At 42.4% G+C, this 19,114-nt stretch overlaps 1 protein-coding gene across 7 annotated transcripts in view; it reads right to left on the reverse strand.

Annotated features, from left to right (window-relative positions):
- Positions 1-19,114, reverse strand: part of RALGPS2 (Ral GEF with PH domain and SH3 binding motif 2) — a 212,941-nt gene that overhangs the window by 121,363 nt on the left and 72,464 nt on the right. For all 7 annotated transcript variants that reach the window (XM_075936864.1, XM_075936867.1, XM_075936866.1 and 4 more), the window contains 2 exons: positions 17,303-17,395; positions 12,308-12,434 (listed from right to left, as the gene is read on the reverse strand). In XM_075936864.1, the coding sequence (XP_075792979.1) occupies positions 12,308-12,434; positions 17,303-17,395 (220 nt within the window). The remainder of the gene's footprint in view (positions 1-12,307; positions 12,435-17,302; positions 17,396-19,114) is intronic.

Below are 19,114 nucleotides of genomic sequence, written 5' to 3' on the forward strand. Positions count from 1 at the left end.
AGGGACGCAAGATGGGATGAAGATGGACAGCCCGTGGTGGGTAAAGAACAGGTTAGGAACTATTTAGAAAAGCTAAACGTACATAAATCCATGGGTCCGGACTTAGTGCATCCGAGGGTAATGAGGGAGTTGGCAGATGTCATTGAGGAGCCTTTGGCTATTATCTTTGAAAAGTCATGGAGATTGGGAGAAATCCCAGATGATTGGAAAAAGGGAAATGTAGTGCCCATCTTCAAAAAAGGGAAGGAGGATGATCCAGGGAACTATAGGCCGGTCAGTCTTACCTCAGTTCCTGGAAAAATCATGGAAGGGATCCTTAAAGAATCCATTTTGAGGCACTTGGATGAGAGGAAAGTGATTAGAAATAGTCAGCATGGATTCACAAAGTGCCTGACGAATCTGATTAGCTTCTATGATGAGGCTCAGTGGACATGGGGAAGTCAGTGGATGTTATATACCTTGACTTTAGCAAGGCTTTTGATACGGTCTCCCACAATATTCTTGCCAGCAAGTTAAGGGAATGTGGATTGAATAAATGGATGGTAAGATGGATAGAAAGATGGCTAGAAGGCCGGGCCCAGCGGGTAGTGATCAACGGCTCGATGTCAGGATGGCGGTCGGTTTCTAGTGGAGTGCCCCAAGGTTCGGTTCTAGGACCGGTTTTGTTCAATATCTTTATTAATGACCTGGATGAGGGGATGGATTGCACCCTCAGCAACTTTGTGGATGACACTAAGCTGGGGGGAGAGGTAGATACGCTTAAGGGCAGAGATAGGGTACAGAATGACTTAGACAAATTGGAGGATTGGGCCCCAAGAAAACTGATGAGGTTCAACAAGGACAAGTGTAGAGTCCTGCACTTAGGACGGAAGAATCCGAAGCATAGTTGCAAGCTGGGGACCAACCAGTTAAGTAGTAGTTCTGCAGAAAGGGACCTGGGGGTTACAGTGGATGAGAAGCTGGATATGAGTTAACAGTGTGCCCTTGTAGCCAAGAAGGCTAATGGCATATTAGGTTACATTAAGAGGAGCATTGCCAGCAGATCCAGAGATGACATTATTCCCCTTTATTCGGCTTTGGTGAGGCCACATCTGGAGTATTGTGTTCAGTTCTGAGCCCCCCACTACAACAAGGATGTGGATGCACTGGAGAGGGTCCAGCGGAGGGCAACCAAAATGATTAGGGTGCTGGAGCATATGACTTGTGAGGAGAGGCTGAGGGACTTGGGTCTGTTTCGTCTGCAGAAGCGAAGAGTGAGGGGGGATTTGATAGCAGCCTTCAACTTCCTGAAGGGAGGTTTCAAAGAGGATGGAGAGAGGCTGTTCTCAGTAGTGACAGATGGTAGAACAAGGTCTCAAGTTGTGGTGGGAGAGGTACAGGTTGGATATTAGGAAAAACTATTTCACTAGGAGGGTGGTGAAGCACTGGAATGGGTTACCTAGGGCAGCAGTGGAGTTTCCATCCCTAGAGGTGTTTAAGTCTCGGCTTGACAAAGCCTTGGCCAGGTTGATTTAGTTAGAATTGGTCCTGCCTAGAGCAGGCGACTGGACTTGATGACCTTCTCAGGTCTCTTCCAGTTCTATGATTCTATGATTCTACGTCCCCAATGAACCATGCTTTTTAGAAAGGGAGAGGGATATGGGAGAGAGTGGAACTGGCTAGGCATCTCCATGGGAAATTAATTTTTCTTCTTGTAACCTAAGTTTCTTGCAATGACTCTACGTATCCACTCTTATGGGTACTGTACCATCCTGTGGTACCTAACTGTAAAACCTTCTCCAAGCAGTGTCAGAGTAAAAACACACTCACTCCATATTCATAAGCAGTTACAGGGCCCACCCGCTACCTTAGTTCCTTCCACTGCCAGCCCAGAGAAAACATCAGAAGAGCAGAAGCATGAACAGGCAGAGCCATCTGAAAGAACTACAGTTACAACTACGTAACCTTAATTTCTTCTCTGAGGGACTCTACATAGTCCATATATAGGTGGTTTGATAAGCAGTGCTGAAAATAACCTGAAGGAAGGAACAGAGTCCTATGTAAATAGAGACTGAAGCACTGCTCTATCAAAACTAGCCATCAGCCCTTGGACCTAAATCAATTTAAATAGTATTTAAATAAGTGTGCACAGAACTCCAGGTACCAGCAGTGCAAATCTCATCAAACAGAGACTTGCTTAAGGCAAACAAAAGACATTGTCACAGCTCTGGTTGAATGAGATATTCCTGTGCCTACAATGGTACTTTCTACTACCGGGTAACTTTCAACAATGCATTGTTTAAACCATCTACAAGTAGCCTGGGAATACACCCTATGACCCAGGTCATTTTTGGAACAAGAATCAGACAAAATTTGTCTGATGGATGTGAAATTCAGGAACTACTTTTGGCAAACATCTGGGATCAGCCATCACAGCATTTAATTTATTCACCTCTCTAGCTAACATGGATAATAAAATAATGAATATCACCTTAACAAAAATAACAAAAAATGACACTCAGCCAAATGGTTAAAAGATGGCTTCAAGAGTTTAGATAAGACCAAGTTAAGATCCTAAGGGGAGACAGGTACCCTCAAAGAGAGAATACATATCAGACAAGCCCCATTTTATTTGTATACTGCCTAAACAACATTTTACCAAGAATTAAAGCACAGTAAGCATGACACAGCTGCCAAATGAACTTTCAAAGAGGAGATAGATAACCCTTTAGCCTTGAAGTACATTAAATATTCTAAAATACTAGGCATGGAAATTGGCCCGGGAGAATCTTTTCCACCATATTCAAGCTACAAATATGGATGATTTCAAACAATTCAGGGCATGGGAGGTGCTTGGCATATTGGTGCCTAGTGGCCAAAGTGTCAGGGCCCGCACATGTGGAAGGCATGGATGAAGTGGCAGGTATTGTCTGCGCCGACGCCAAGGGCTTGACAGGAAGTCCGTGCTAGTGAGTTAGAACAGCACCAGTGCTGACGGGAGTCCTTCAGTGCTAGTCCTGGGACTGAGAGAGGTATGGCACTCAGTGCCGGCTCCTGTCTCTGAGACTGAAGATTCCTTAAGGGCAGAGTGGGCAATAATTTTTTGCTCGGGGCCACTTTGAAAATTTTTGAAGTGGCCCTGGGCCACACAGGAAGGGACGGGACATCAAGTGGAAGGGGCGGGGCCAAAGTATTTCCTGGTTCCCACCCCCCAGACAATGATTGGTCTGGAAGTGAGGGAGTGCCTCCCTCCCACCCGCCCCACATTCTCTCTAGGTGCCCATGCCTCTGGCATGGGAGGAGACTTCCTGTACTCCCCTACCCCTAGGCAAAATAAGGCCTGGGTGCGGGGGGAGCACGTGAAGTCTCCTCCACTCTCCCCCCACCCTGCGGACAGCACCCGGCGATTCAAAGTGCCACATGCTCCTGGCAGGGTGGGAGGAGACTTCATGTGCTCCCCCATCCCCAGGCTAATTAGGAACGGGGGAGGGGTGGGGGGGGGGGGAGAGAAGAGCGTGCTAAGCCCTCTCTGCTCTGCCCCTGCCCTGTGCAAGAGTGCTACAGTTTTAACAGCCATCACTGACAGCAAGAAGGAACTGAGGGCCAATTGAATTGGCAGGGTCATATATAGGGGCACCGCACCAGCGCCATTCCAGGAGGCGCCACAGTCAACCCAACAGTTAGCAGTTGGGGTATAACTTTCCAGCAGCCATGCATACAGTACACACACCCCTAATTGGAACATATATGAGCAAGCTAACATGTTTCAAAGCTGAGTCTAATAATTTTATGGAGGAGATGCTCTGATAAGGTTGTCTACAATGGGATATGGCCCATCTATAACTGCTATTATCAGACATCTCCAACAGCTGGAGATAGAAAGCTAGCTAGGGAGGATTCTGAACTACTATAGAGAATTACCCATTACAAAGATAGCTTCCCCAATTATCACCTCTAATATTATTAGCTCACGGACATTTACCTCCTTCCCCCACCCCCTTCCCACATCCCCCTTCTGTTCTGAAATTTGATTTGTCCTCTTCATGTGTCTTCTTTTTTTTTTTAATTGTATCCTTTGGTATATATGATTGTGACTATTTTCTTCCACTTTTTGATCTGAGGAAGTGGGTCTGGCCCACGAAAGCTCATCATCTAATAAACCATCTTGTTAGTCTTGTTTTTTGTTTCAGCTACACCAGACTAACACGGCTACATTTCTATCACCCTCCTGTACACTAACTTTTAAAATTGAATGCCAGCAAAGCGATTCTCTGTGTTTTTAATCTTCCTTCTTCCAAACAAGTAAGCTTTGCCAACTATGTTTTCTTTGTTTTGATAATAAAATTGCCTTTTTAAAGAGACTCTAATCTGATTCCTGTGTCCTAGAAGGCAAGAGGTTTTGTATGCACATGCAAATACTGAACGGTCAGCTATTATAAAATTAGAGGGGTTTTTTAAAGCTGTCTTTTGAGAGAAGGTTAAAGAGCACAGGGGTACCTCACAGGAAGAAATTCCCAAGTGCATCTTCCCGGGTTCTCAAAGTGGTTTTTGCATTTGGGTGGTGGCAGCATACCAGTCAAGGACAGGAAATGAGTAACCTTGGGGAGTTTTTAAGCAAAAGCAGTTAGTGGCGGTGTATTTTAAATGTCTTTTGCAGGCCCCCACCTCTACACTCCAAGTGCCAGAGTGGAGAACAGACTTGACAGTACTGTAAATTGTATTGCTTTCCTATTATGCAGGTGAAGTAGGCATAACAAGAATTATACATGGAGGATATCTATCATGTTCCATACCCCTATGCAGGGCACAATTTTCCTCTCTCTCTGTTACAGAGTGAGTATTGTCAAAGTGCCAAATTCCCAATACAACACTTAAGATTGTTCTGTAATTTATGACAAGAATAAACAAACATTTTTAATGATTTTCAGATTTAGAGCAATAATTCACACACAATTTTTTCCTTATGACTTGCCAAACTAGTACTCACCAGACAAATATTTACACCTTTACTCTGAGAACACCCTCCCACAGATTAGCACAACTGAGCTCACCTTCAGTGAAACACAAATATAAAAGACTATTTCGAGAAGTAGTGCATTTTAAGCCAAGAAAACATCTTTTATTTCTAGCAGAATGACCCACTTGTTTTACTGTGTAGTCTGGCAGCACAACTATAACTAGGGTTTTGTAAGAATTTCCATTATAAACCTTTCAGAGAGGTTATTTTTTGCTACAGAATAAAATAAACATAGCTTACACATTCTAAGTTTGCACTGGCCTTTTAAAAACTGGTCAGATGATATGTCTTAACTGCAGAATTGGGTGATTGGCATCTAAGTCTGAGCACACAGGTTAGCCTAGCCTAGGTGCAAGCGGCCACACTGAAAAGCCAAATTTGAAGGGGATGGATTGCACCCTCAGCAGGTTTGTGGAGGACACTAAGCTAGGGGGAGAGAGAGATATGCTTGGAGGGCAGAGATAGGGTCCAGAGTGACATAGACAAATTGGAGGATTGGGCCACAAGAAATAGGTTCAACAAGGACAAGTGCAGAGTCCTGCACTTGGGATGGAAGAATCCCAAGCACTGTTACAGGCTGGGGACCAACCAGATAAGTAGTAGTTCTGCAGAAAAGGACCTGGGGGTTACAGTGGATGAGAAGCTGGATATGAGTTAACAGTGTGCCCTTGTAGCCAAGAAGGCTAATGGCATATTAGGTTGCATTAGGAGGAGCATTGCCAGCAGATCCAGAGATGTCATTATTCCCCTTTATTCGGCTCTGGTGAGGCCACATCTGGAGTACTGTGTCCAGTTCTGGGGCCCCCACCACAAAAAGGATGTGGACGCATTAGAGTGGGTCCAGCGGAGAGCAACCAAAATGATAGGGGGCTGGAGCATATGACCTATGAGGAGTGGCTGAGGGAGTTGGGGTCTGTTTAGTCTGCAGAAGCAAAGAGTGGGGGGGGGGGGGGGGGATTAGATAGCAGCCTTCAACTTCCTGAAGGGAGCTTCCAAAGAGGATGGAGAAAGGTCTGTTCTCAGTAGTGACAGATGGCAGAACAAGTAGCAATGGTCTCAAGTTGTGGTAGGAGAGGTCCAGGTTGGATATTAGGAAAAACTATTTCACTAGGAGGGTAGTGAAGCACTGGAATGGGTTACCTAGGGAAGTAGTGGAGTCTCCATCCCTAGAGGTGTTTAAGTCTCGGCTTGACAAAGCCCTGGTCGGGTTGATTTAGTTGGGATTGGTCCTGCCTAGCTAGAGCAGGGGGCTGGACTTGATGACCTTCTGATGTCTCTTCCAGCTCTATGGTTCTATGATTCTAATTACTGGGTGCACTCTGGTGCTGTACTGGCCTATATGTCATTAGGAATTCTAGGAGCAAAACCTAAGGTTCTTAGCTGTGTAATAAGTGTAAATGCTTTGATTTGTTTCCCAGTGAATTTGGTAGCATGTGTCTGACCTTCAGGGAGCAGTGGGGAATTATGAAAGGGAATCGAAGAAATATCACCACAAATGGCGTTGCTTGCATGCTCACTTGTGCTTTAGCCTATAACCATAGGTGTATCAGCAAGCCCCGAGTAAAAGCAACAAACTCATGTTAGAGGTTTGTGTAACCGGATGAAAGACAGTTTAGAGACAACATGCAAATAAGAGCTAAAGTTAACTTTGCCATGAAGATACACCCATACTAATTTTGAATACAAAATTGAACTCATTTTAAATTTCTGAAACAATCCTCCTATTTCTGTGTCCTTCCTAACCCCACCATCAGCAGAGTCCTCTAACCTCACTCCCAGCAAGGTCCTTCATAACCAGTACCAATGCAACTTTCTCTGTTAGCAGCAGAGAACTCAGAAAGCATGTGGCAATCAATCTGACTAGTAAGCCCAGAAAGTTACCTTTATAAAGCAATGACATTCTCCCAGTTCCTGGAGTATGATATCTATAAAGTTGCTTTCCAAACTATGTTTCTCATGCCACGGCACAGCCACTAAATCAATTAATCTTTTAGCAGCATTTTCTATGTGGTTTAAAACAGAAGCAATACTCCTGTACACATTTTATATACCAAAGAACAGAAAAACAAAACAAAAAAATCTTTTAAAGATTATAGTCTACAAAGAGAAAATCAAAAGGTTAGTGAATTGCTCTTCTACTGAATATTCTTCTATTAATTTCAGAAAAAAGTCCCTAGTTAACAAGCTTTAGAAAGAATACTCAAATTCTGAATAGATTTTACTATATTACACTTTTGGCTGCAGGGCAAGATTAACTGAACTGAACAGTTAAACTTCCAAGATTTACCAAAATTACTGTTCCAAACCATTTTCACTCGCTTTTCCAGCCATTTAACCATAAGAAATTAAAGTCACTTTAGGGAAAGCACCCCAAAAAAGTTTACCTAATTTAATATCCCTCTTGAGAATTAAAATGGAAACATAAGGCATTCTTATCACTAACAAAAACTCCTACTGTATAAAGTCAGATGATCGATTAGGTTTTAAACTACAGCTGGTCCCAGCAAGAGGCAACAAAACCCTTTTTAATTTCTAAGCAGAAAGAAAATACACATTAGACACATGAACACCTTATTTTCTAAATTCTTCCGCAGAGTAAATCTTTGGATAGAACACATCAATTAATTAAAGTCTAAAGAGAGATGTTTGCACTGGCACAAACTGGAAATAAAAGTAAGATCAATCATACAGTTTTCCATTATTTTCTATTTTTCTTTGTCAATTTTACATATTTATATTTTGTACACTTAAGGAAGCAACAGGAAAAAATCCAAATACACTAGATTTAGAAGTGAAATAGATATTCTCTCAAACATTAGATAACAAAGACTGTCTAAGCAAGATGCAGAGAATCCGAAGGATTCTCGGGATGCTCAATGCAGCCTGATCTACCTGATAAATTGTTTTTGCATGGTCTGATATCTCAAGTCTATAACAGATAAAAGTTAATGCTAAAAACCCTTTGAATAATTGGAAGTTGGAGCTTTCTAAAAATGTACACAAACATTTTCTAATCTGGGAGGTTTAGAAGAAGTCAAATCTTTAAATTCCATTCTGATATGTTTTGCCTCCTCCATACAAGTTCAGTTTGGATTTGATAGCAGTGATTATAAATCACATTAATCAATCTCCTATGCAATATATCTGAATACCTGAAAAATTTGCTTGTAAAGTACATGATCAACCTATCTACACATGAAATCATGAGCAGAGTCACTGCTAAAATCAAGCTGGAATTGCCCAAGAGACAGAAAGTAGGTTCAATAAGCTGATTCCCAAGAGTATCTTTGAATGCAGTATTCCTCCTTTCCCCCATTCTTCTTTGTTGACTGAAAGTCATATGAAGCTTTTCAGCCTGAATTGACTCTTGCAAACTCTGAAGTTATTTTAGCCTTAGGGTGGATTTATAGAAAAATGAGACTGAGGACAGCCATGGAACTACTAATCAAAGCTTCATAGCATTATGACTGCAAGCCTAGCTGATAATGCTTTCTTTTACACTTTAAATATCTGCTGTATTGATCCTCTTGCCAGCCCTTCTCTCAAGTAAGATTCCACTTTTTCCTTTTTCTTTGAGATTTTGCTTACTGTTTTCAGTCTCACTCTGGATCTCAAGAAGTGGGCTGGGGGTCAGGAATGGAATCCTCAGAACCATGATGATCCAGGACAAGGGTGGCCAACCCGCGGCGCTTCTCCCCCAAAAGTGCAGCTTGTGAAGCCACTCCTGCGCGCCCCCCCCCCCCAAATGGCCCCCATCCCCAGCTTCCCCCCAGCCCTCCTGTGCTCACCGGGGCAGCAATTCAAAATGGCACCCAAGATGGTAGCTGTCAATGGGTACCTGCTATGACCAAAAAGCCTAAGCTTGTTTCTTAAAGAAGCAGCCTCCTTTTTGGGGGGAGCTTGACAATTCTGGGGGGGGCTTCCCTTTTTCCCCTTCCTCAACAATTCCAGGGCGAGGGGGGGGGGTTCCTTTTTTTTTTTTCCTCAACAATTCTGGTACAGCTCTTTTTTTCCCGCCACTAATTTGGCTCTCTCTGTTAAATGGGTTGTTGGCCACCCCTGCTCTAGGATTAGGTTTGTCCAATTCTACCTCATGGGATTCCACATTGGCAACATTCTCCTGTCTTATGTGGTCCCCTCCACAGTAATGACTGACCACCTACAATTTTTAATGCATTTAGCATCACAACATTGTAGTGAGGTTTTCCACATTTTGCAAATAGCGAGCCAAACCACAAAAAAACCCAAAACAAAACAAAAACACCAAGTGACTTGTCCAGGGCCACACAGGATGTTTGTAGCAGAGCAGGAAGTGAACCTGCATCTTACAGCATAGGAGAGCACTTTAACAACTGGAACATTCTTTTTCTCTTTTTCTCAAATGTGTCCTTACCTGGGTTATTAATAGGGGATCTTTAAGAGGTCTGATATAGAGAAGACAGGAATGGGGATGGGATTAGGAGTAAAGGCTCCTTACTAAACATTCTGGCATTCATGTTGTGTTCAAAGCCCTTCACATGTGACCTAAGAGCACCACAGTGAGGAGTGGTAGTCGCAAGTGTGAGCTTTAGGCACTTAGATGTGATTTTCCTTCTAGCGTACTGCTGTTCTGGCACTTCTCTCAAGAAAAGGGAAGACAAGGTGCTTCCCAATGGAGTGGCCACATTGGGCTGCTACCATGTGCCTGCATCTTGGCCGCCCAAGTCAATCATGACTGACACTGCTACAGAGAAAGGAGGCCATGGAGACCTCTACCTTGACCGGATTGCTGAGGGGAAAATTATGTATTTTACCCCCAGGGGAGGTGAAACTCCCCACTGTGACACTTAATAAGAATGGATGAAGTCAAAGAATAAACCTCGCTTTTTTGGCATAATTTTCCCCCCCAGCAACTGAAGGGACATCAGCTGCCACAATCTCAGAAGAGAAGTTTATATAAATTAACATTCAGTGACAAATATCTTACACACACTGGTAGGCGCTAATCTTGCTTAAATCTGTTCTTTCCAGTCAAGTAATCCAAAAAAGTTGGTGAAAATATTTATTTATGACAATAAAAAACTATATACACTAAGAAATCATAGAAATAAATTAATAAAGCTTTCTGGGTATGTCTACACAGCAAAGTTATTTCAAAACAACAGCCGTTATTTCAAAATAACTTGACCAGCGTCTACACAGCCAAACCGCTATTTCAAAATTAAATCAAAATAGCGGAGGGCTTATTTAAAAATTGGTAAACCTCATTCCACAAGGAATAGCGCCAATTTTGAAATTGCTATTTCGACATAAGCGCAGTGTAGATGCTTATTTCAAAATAGGGAGCCTACAGCCCTTCCCAGGGTGTCCTGGTGGCCACAACCAAGAAAACTCCTCTCCCTCCTCCACTCCCCAGAACCCTTAAAGGGGCAGACTCTGGCCACTGGCCACAGTGCCTATGCCAGCTCCAAGCCTGCCAGCCCAGAACCAGCAGTTGCTGCACCTGACCCAGTAGCCCCAGCATGATCCAGGCAGCCAGTGCCAGCCAGCACTCCACTGCTCCCCAGGACCAGTCTGCCAGCTCCCAGAAGCCTGCCAGGGGCTGGAAAAGGTGCCTTCCTGGTCCAGTGTGGAGATCAGGGACCTAATTCAGGTTTAGGGGGATGCCTCCAACATCCATGATCTCCGCACTAAACGGAGGAACACAGCTGTCTACAGGTGGATGGCTGCCAGCCTGGCCACCAAAGGCCACATACGAACCCAGGAGCAGGTTCGCTTGAAAATAAAGGAGCTGTGGCAGGCATATACCAGGGCCACAGGGGGCCACTCACCACCAGGGGCAAATCCAGATCCCTACCCCTATTTTGATGCCATGGACCGCTTCCTGGGGGGCAGGACTGTCCGTGCCCCCCAGGTGATCATTGAACCTGAGGCAGAGCTTGCTGCCTCCTGCTGCTCCAGCCCCTGCTGCCTCCCCAGCTACTGCTCCTCCTCCCACTTCTTCTCCCCATCCCACTTCTTCCCCACCCTCCCCACATCCCCAGGGATGCCGAGGTCCCCACATCCACAGTACTGGGAGACAGTTGAACCAGTGAGACCCCCCCCAACCCTGAGCCCTGAACTTCTCCCCCTTATTCTCCCTGCCAGCTCCCTCCCTTCTCCCACCTTCTTTCCTCAGTCTCATTCCCCCCTCTCCCAGTTTTGTTCAATATAGAGGCTTTGTTGTAATGATCACATGTGTCTTTTAGTGTACAACAGGAAGGGGGGTTAGGGAGGGGTAAGTGGAAGGATGTGAGGGAGGAATGAGGCAGAAGGCCCCAGTGGAGCACACCAGGGAGACTGTTACTGCCTGCAGAACGTGCTGCCAGGTTCGCAGCAACATGTCCAGGAGAAGCACCAGAGTGCCCAGGGGCGGCTCCGGCTCCATGCTGCAGAGTGCTGTGGTACCCTGAGTGAGGGCAACCAAAGCACGGAGAGAGAAAAAATGCTTTGCTGTCCATCAGCAAGTAGGAAAGCAAGCAGGGAAACCTTAGAACCGGATGTCCGGGGGGCCCCTTTAAGCACAGGTCTCAGATAGCCTCAGGCAGCAGCCATACAAGGTAACTCCTGACCTGATGCCCTGCCAGAACCAGTTCCAGCCAGCCTTAAATGTGATTCAGCATCCTATCAGTGTGGATGCACTATTTCGAAATAGCAAAACGCTATTTCGAAATGCATTTTGTGTCTAGATGCGTTATTTCAAAATAGCTTATTTTGAAATAATGCTGTAGTATAGACATACCCTCTTAGAAGCATAGGAAGGCAAATTATTCATAATAAAGCTCTATAAATCTCCTTTGTAGAGCCAATCTAATTTCCTAGTAACTTCAGTGTAATCAAAGTGACAATTTATACAGTAATCAGATTCCACAGCATTTTAAATGGATTCCAAAAGTCATGCTTACCTCTGAAGTTAGTGACTGAAAATTTTTCATTATTAAATCAAATCTATAATGAAATGTTCAGTTCTTGAAAAGCACTGCCAGGCTTAACAGTCTCTAACTGCTTCTCCATGAGTCAACCATTAAATCTATACATCACGAAAGAAAACTGATACTCTATATAAAATCTTAGCAGTATTTGAGAGGTTTAATGGAAATTTTTCTTAAAGAAAGAAGTTATTTCTTTCTGTATATAAAACATTTACAGACATCCAGATGATTCTACAGTCTTTGTTAAAGCACTAAGATACTCTCAAATACTGTTTAAAAGATGGCTTTTAGTTTTTCTGCAAGTCATTTTGCAAGTACTGTTGACTTAATACTGCACACTAAAGTTATTAAGTTTACCTACCTAAATAAGGAATACAAGGAGTCATCTTCAAGCTGTTGATATAGTCTCTAAGTCGTTTGTAATTATCTTCTTTACTCATAACGTACTCCAACTTTTCAAAGGTTGTTTTGTCTTTTCGGCTCAATAACTACAAGAGAGACACAAAGTTAGAAGGGTTGCAGTTCATTTAGAGTTGAGCTAAATTTTGCACTTAAAGCAGGGATTTACTCAGTTTGTTATATACGAAGAACACGGAATATAACAGCCGAAATCACAGCTCTTACTCTTGAGTGTATAATAATAAAGCCCCATTTCACCATTACGCCATTTTGGTTGAGTTACTATTGACATTTTAAATCTTGTAACTTAATAGTCTGTAAGCTATGAACTTCCCCCATAAATTTATTTTCTAGTGAAGGAAATAGGAACATTAAAATATAGTGAAAATTTTAAAATGCCTTATACTTCTTTGAAATCAATGTATTGCCTAATGCAGACATAAAAAATACTGTTTAGAAAGAGAAAGATGCACTGGGGCTTGATGTGCCTTATCCACAAAAAAGTACAATGTTTTGAGCACAAACCATCAGTGTATTTTGTTCTATAAGCAAAAAGATAATTGTACTGGATCTTTTATGTCATAGAATCATCAGCTATAACACCAAAACTTAAAAACTAACCTATCATTTACTGTAAATCTATACTGTACTCAGCAGAATTAACTATAGACAAAATACTATGAGAGAGAGAGAGAGAGAGAGAATGAACTTTAACAGCACTATCTTTGAGTGGTCACAAAGGTTTCCCCCCAATGAAGAGATATCCTAATGTTAGTAAATAAGAACAGAACACAAAAATGGCCAGACTGCATCAGACAAAAAGTCCATCTATCCCAGTATTCTGCCTTCCAAAGGAGACCAATGCCACGTGCTCCAGAGGGAATTAACAAAACAAGTAATTATCAAATGATTCATTCCCAGTCACTCATCCCCAGCTTCTGGCAAAGGCTAGCGTTACCATCCCATACCCATCCTAGCTAATAGCTACTGATGGATCTATCATCCATAAATTTATCTAGTTCTTTTTTTAATCCTGTCAGTCTTAGCCCTCACAACATCCTCTGGCAAAGAGTTTCACAGATTCACTCTGTGTTGCTTGAACACACACTTCGTTTTAAATCTGTCTTTTAATTTCATTTGTTGAAACTTAGTTCTTTGTTATGAGAATGAATAAACAGCATTTATCTACTTTCTCTACACCAGCCATGATTTTTGTAGACCTCAATCATATCCCCCTTACCAGTCATCTCTTTTTGAAACTAAAAAGACCCAGTCTTATTAATCTCTCCTCATAAAAAAGCTGATACATTCCCTAATCACTTTTGTACCTAATCTTGAGAATTGACATTGCCACTACAACCAAAATCTACCTGGCTTTCCATTACAATGACTGAACAAATCTATGAACGCCTGCAAAAATGTAATTGCATTTATTTCATGCCTTTTGCTTTCTTTCCTATATTTTCTGCTGACTAACATTTCTAGGATACAGCAAGCATTACACCAACTTTCAGAGAAACACCATTTTAAAGGGAGACTATTCTGAAAATTGTGTTACTTAAAGTTCTGGCCCCACGCCCATCTGTGAAAAAATTTAGTCTTACATCTACTATGACAGTTTACTATATCTAGGTTCTTTCAGATTTCCAGGGAAAGATATAAAGCTGAGGACAGCCATGAGGATAATGGCTTGTTGGGATCATATGTAGTAGTTGAAACACCTCTGCAGAGAGTAGACTGTGCCAGAACATAGAGAGAAAAGCAGTCCCTAGACAATTTAGGTACCATGTCTTCAGAATAGTTCATTTTTCAAAGCATCGTCATCACTTTCTTGTCCATATTTAGATGGAGGCCCTAACATTTGAATTAGCAGCACCTCATGCTCAGTAATAATGGTGTTATTCCGAAATAACAAAAGGTGCGTCTTCAGTATAAGCCTTTATCTCAAAACAATGTTGAGCTATAAGACTTCTTACTCCAACTCATGGTAACCCTCAATTCATGAGGAGAAAGGGAAGTTGAAGGAAAAGTGTTCTTCCTTCCACTTCCTGCTGCATAGACAACGCCAAAAACCGAATTAAGCTATTTTGACATAAATTACACAATTGACGTAGCAGAAGTTGCCTTATCTTAATTCAACTTTAGCCCTGCTGCTTACACGTATCTTAGATAAATTGTTTCAAAGAATATAGCTCACTCTCTGACCTTATTTCAGGTAAAAACCAGTCTGGCCCACGAAACCTCATCACCTATTAAACCATCTTGTTAGTCTTTAAAGTGCTACACAGTCCTGTTTTTTGTTTCAGCTGCACCAGACTAACACGGCTAAATTTCTACCACTATTCAAGATAAAACTGATTTATTCTCTGGTCTGAGTTTACAGCTCTTTGTATCTTTAGAATTCTTAGTCAAATTCAAAAGGCAGCTGAAGACAAAAGACGGATTGTTTTTCATTCCTTAAATAGACTTTCTTTAAATAGACTTCCCCCATGATGGAAGCCCTTTGTTTAAGCTCATCTCCATGGAAAAATACCAGATTAAAGATGGATTCCAACACCAGGTGGCATGGTCACATCACTTTCTAGGTCCAACCCACAGTCTGGGCTCACAGCTATTATGTTTCCTGAGTATCAATAACATCCCTCTATAGCAGGGTTTCCCGACCTATGGGTCGGGACCCAAATATGGGTCGCCATTACATTTCAAAAGGGTCACCAAGTGTCTCCCCAGGTGGCTCTGCCCTCCCTCCTCCCCCTGTTTTTGAATTGCCCTGGGTCACCACGTCTTCCTGAATTGTCAAAATGGGTCCCCATCTGGAAAAGGTTGGAAATGCTGCTCTATAGGGATGTAAGCAACTAGTTGACTACCGGATAAGTATAAGTTTATTGGATAGGCAAGTAGTCACTTGACTAGTTGCTTCTACTCCTCCCATTTCCCCCACTGCGCCTATCAGACAGAGGCAGCAAGGAGGGGGGGAGCAGGAGCTGGTGCTGGTGGGGAGCCAGCTTAAAAGCTGGTTCCCCCCAGCACCATCTCCCTGGGCAGCTCTTGTACATTTTAAAGGAAGAGGTGCAGCAGGACAGCGAGTGTCTCCCTCATCAACTAATCAAGTAGTCAATAGAAATTCCATTGAGTACTCAATTAGTTGATTAATCAAAATTTAACATCCCTAGCCCTCTAAAATATTTAGAATTATAAACAGATCCCCACTACATATTTCTAACTTCACAAAAAAGAAGTATACATGCACAAAAACAGAATATACATATTCAAAAGACTGTAACTTTAAAAACTTTAAAAAATTGTCATGATGAATTTTGCCAAAATTGCCTCAAGTTACATACCGATATGCCAATTTCATGAAATGGGAGGGGAGGGGGGAGAAGACACCACCTAGATTGGGGGTGGGCAATCATTTTTAAGGAGGGCTATTCCACAAATTTTTGAAGTGGCTGCGGGCTGCCCCAGAAAGGGAGGGGTCTCAGATGGAAAAGGCAGGGTGTGCTTCCCCACCCACAGACCCTAATTAGCTTGGGGTGAAGGAGCGTGTGATATCTCTCCTCCCTCCCCCGCCAGGAGTACACGGAGCCTCAAGAGTACCACCAGCTGTTTTGAACCGCTGGAGTTCCCTCTAGGCACTGCGCACCCCTGGCTGGGGGAGGCGACTTTGTGTGCTCCCCCATCCCTAGGTCTTGATTGGCCTGGGGGTGGGGGAGCGGCAGGGGAGCCGTGGACCAGACCAAACAGCTTGGTGGGCTGGACCTAGCCTGTGGATGCTGTCTTACTCATTCCTGACCTAGATCCTGAAACACTCCCACCAGCAGTAGGCAGGCTGCCACCATTTTCCTCACTGCAACATGACCGCCTTTACATGCTCCCTGAGGCAGCACAGGAATCAGTGACCTGTTCCCAGCCTTGGGGGCTCTGTCTGTTAAAGACTAACAGATTTATTTGGGCACAAGCTTTCAAGGAAAAAAGCACCTCATCAGAAGCATTATCAATAGTTCATGTTAAATGAAAAATACTATCTTTCACAATGCCTCCTGACAACTCTAGTAGCATGTGAGAAATTTCTATCTACTGACATGCCCGCACCAAGAACTATCAGCCTTCATTTTACAAGTCAATTCCTGTGGATGCCTTACACATGGAAATAATGCAACTGCTGATTAAACCTTACCATATTTTAACACATTGCAAAAGTGGAAGCCCATCTGTATAGCTACGCGGGCATATAATTTATGGCAAAATTGGACAATATTTTTCTTGGCTTTGTACTTAGTAAAAGCTATTCCCAAAGTTGTGCTAACCAATGAAACCCATATAATAGAAAGATCATGAAACTTTCTACTTTAGCCAAATATAGTCTGAGGGTAGGGGTCACCAAACTAAAAGAACTTCACTCTTTCAAAATCTGGTATAAAAATGAGATGTGCACATATACTGTTCAGTACATTAACTAACTATGAAATATATTTGGAAACACCCAAAAAGATATAAATAAGACATAAATAAGTGATATAAATAAGAAAATTATTTATGGCACGTGATCACGATCAAGGAATTTTGGGACATTTATTCTCCATAGCTAAAAAAACTCCAACAGTATGATACCTTCCATAATTAAAATACAAATTATCTTTGGCTCTTATAATATTCCAACAACTAAAACAAAATAGCATTTGGCCAAATTAGGAACCACTGCATATAATGGGATCTGCAGGGAACAATTTTTAAAATGAAATTATTTCAATGCCAAAATGAAAAAAAGACTCAAGAGGAGAATGGAGACATAAATGACTGGAAACACACTGTATGCAGTATAAATGGATTCAAAATTATCTTTAATAATCATTGGATCCTTGAAGCAAGCTACAAAAGGTTATAATAAATCTATCTTTCAAGAAGGGGGGGGGGGGGAGAGGAATCACAAGTTGCCCTATTTGAGTTTACTTACCGCCCAAGTTTTAGTCAACCTGAAGATGGGGGCACTTTGCAATCCAGACACCACTGCCATAAGGGCATGCAGGTTATTCAGCTCATAAAGTTTCTGTGGATGAAAACACATTCAACTGAAAAAATACTCTGAATGCAGTAAAGTGATGGAAATGCAATGGTTGAAATACTGATCAAACACTTTAAGATTACACAGAAGACAAGTTAAGCTCATACATAAAAGACCCATTGTACAACAGTGTAAAAATGGTGTCTTAATTAAATCTTTACAGTGTATGACAGGTGAATCCTTGGATGATTGTAGCTACAATTTTTGAATTTCATGGACATTTTCTTCTTTGTGATTCTCCACAGATCATATGTGAAGCTCTTGCTCTACACACAAAAATGCTGTTGCGCTTTAAAGACTAACAAGATGGTTTATTAGGTGATGAGCTTACGTGGGCCAGACGCACTTCTTCAGATCAGCATCTTTGTTAAGGCCTATTCTTAAAGTGGACCTAACCACTTCACTTTTAAGATCAAGAACACATATACTTGCTCATCCAGAAATATAATTTATGCCATCATGTGCCAACAGTGTCCGTCTGCTATGTATATTGGACAAACTTCTCAGACACTTTGCCGAAGAATCAATGCATACAAAATCGACATCAGACAGTTTCACAAACAAAAAACACTCTCTCACCATTTCAGCCAGAATGGGCATTGTCTCAATGACCTGATTACCTGCATCCTGCTTCAAAGAGATTTTAACACAAGACTTCAAAGAGAAGCCTCTGAACTGTCATTCATGCTTAAATTTGACACTTTACAAATGGGCCTTAAAGATGCTAATTATCTTACCCATTACAAAGATAGCTTCCCCAATTATCACCCCTAATATCATCATCATCTCAGACAGTAACCTCCACCCTTCCCCCCACCCCCGTTCTAAAATCTGATTTGTCAATTTTATATATGTTCACTTTTTTTTTATTGTATCCCTTTGATATATATGGTCATGCCAATTTTCTTCCACAATTTGATCTGAGGAAGTGGGTCTGGCCCACGAAAGCTCATCACCTAATAAACCATCTTGTTAGTCTTTAAAGTGCTGCATAGTCTTGTCTTTTGTTTCAGCAAGACCAGACTAACACGGCTACATCTCTATTACTATTCAAAAATGCTGTTGACATGCAAAAGTTGCCAAAAGTGAAAACTGCTTAAACCACTTTTTCTGCCTCCCGTTGTCGACATTTCATGGCCATGTTGCTACCACCCTGTCAACAGTTAGAGCAAAGCAACATGTGTAAGTATCCCACAGTGCAGTATTGTGGGAAAGCAGAGCTGATCCCTGAATTTCCTGGGGTTCCCTTATAGCTGTGAGTTCTCCCTGCCAAGGAATGTCAAAGCAGCACAGAAGTCTGCCTGCTACTGTGTTCATAGTGCAGGACAGAACAGGAGCACTCCAATGATCTGTTCTTTGGGGAACAAGCCGACCGAGCAGCTCACTCAACTCTCAGATACTTCCCAGAGCTTTGAAAGGGGAGGGGCGCATACCTACAGGGCAGCAGAGATCATAAAACCCTGAGCACAGCCATTAGGGCAGGCATTGTGAGGTAATGGCAGAAGCCAGTTCTCTAAACAAAACAAATGGAGTCCACACTGGCTCTTTGTTGACAATAAAGGGAGGGGGAAAGACAACGTTTTCTTGCAGGGAAGGAAGTTTTTTGTGTCACCCAAACTTGGTGATTTTTCTGACAAAAGTTGCATTGTAGCATGAATGCTCTCACTGTTTTTGGCAACAAAACGTGCCAGTGTAAACAAGGCC

Source organism: Pelodiscus sinensis, chromosome 9 (genome assembly GCF_049634645.1).
Source record: "Pelodiscus sinensis isolate JC-2024 chromosome 9, ASM4963464v1, whole genome shotgun sequence".
NCBI classification, from domain to species: Eukaryota; Metazoa; Chordata; order Testudines; family Trionychidae; genus Pelodiscus; species Pelodiscus sinensis.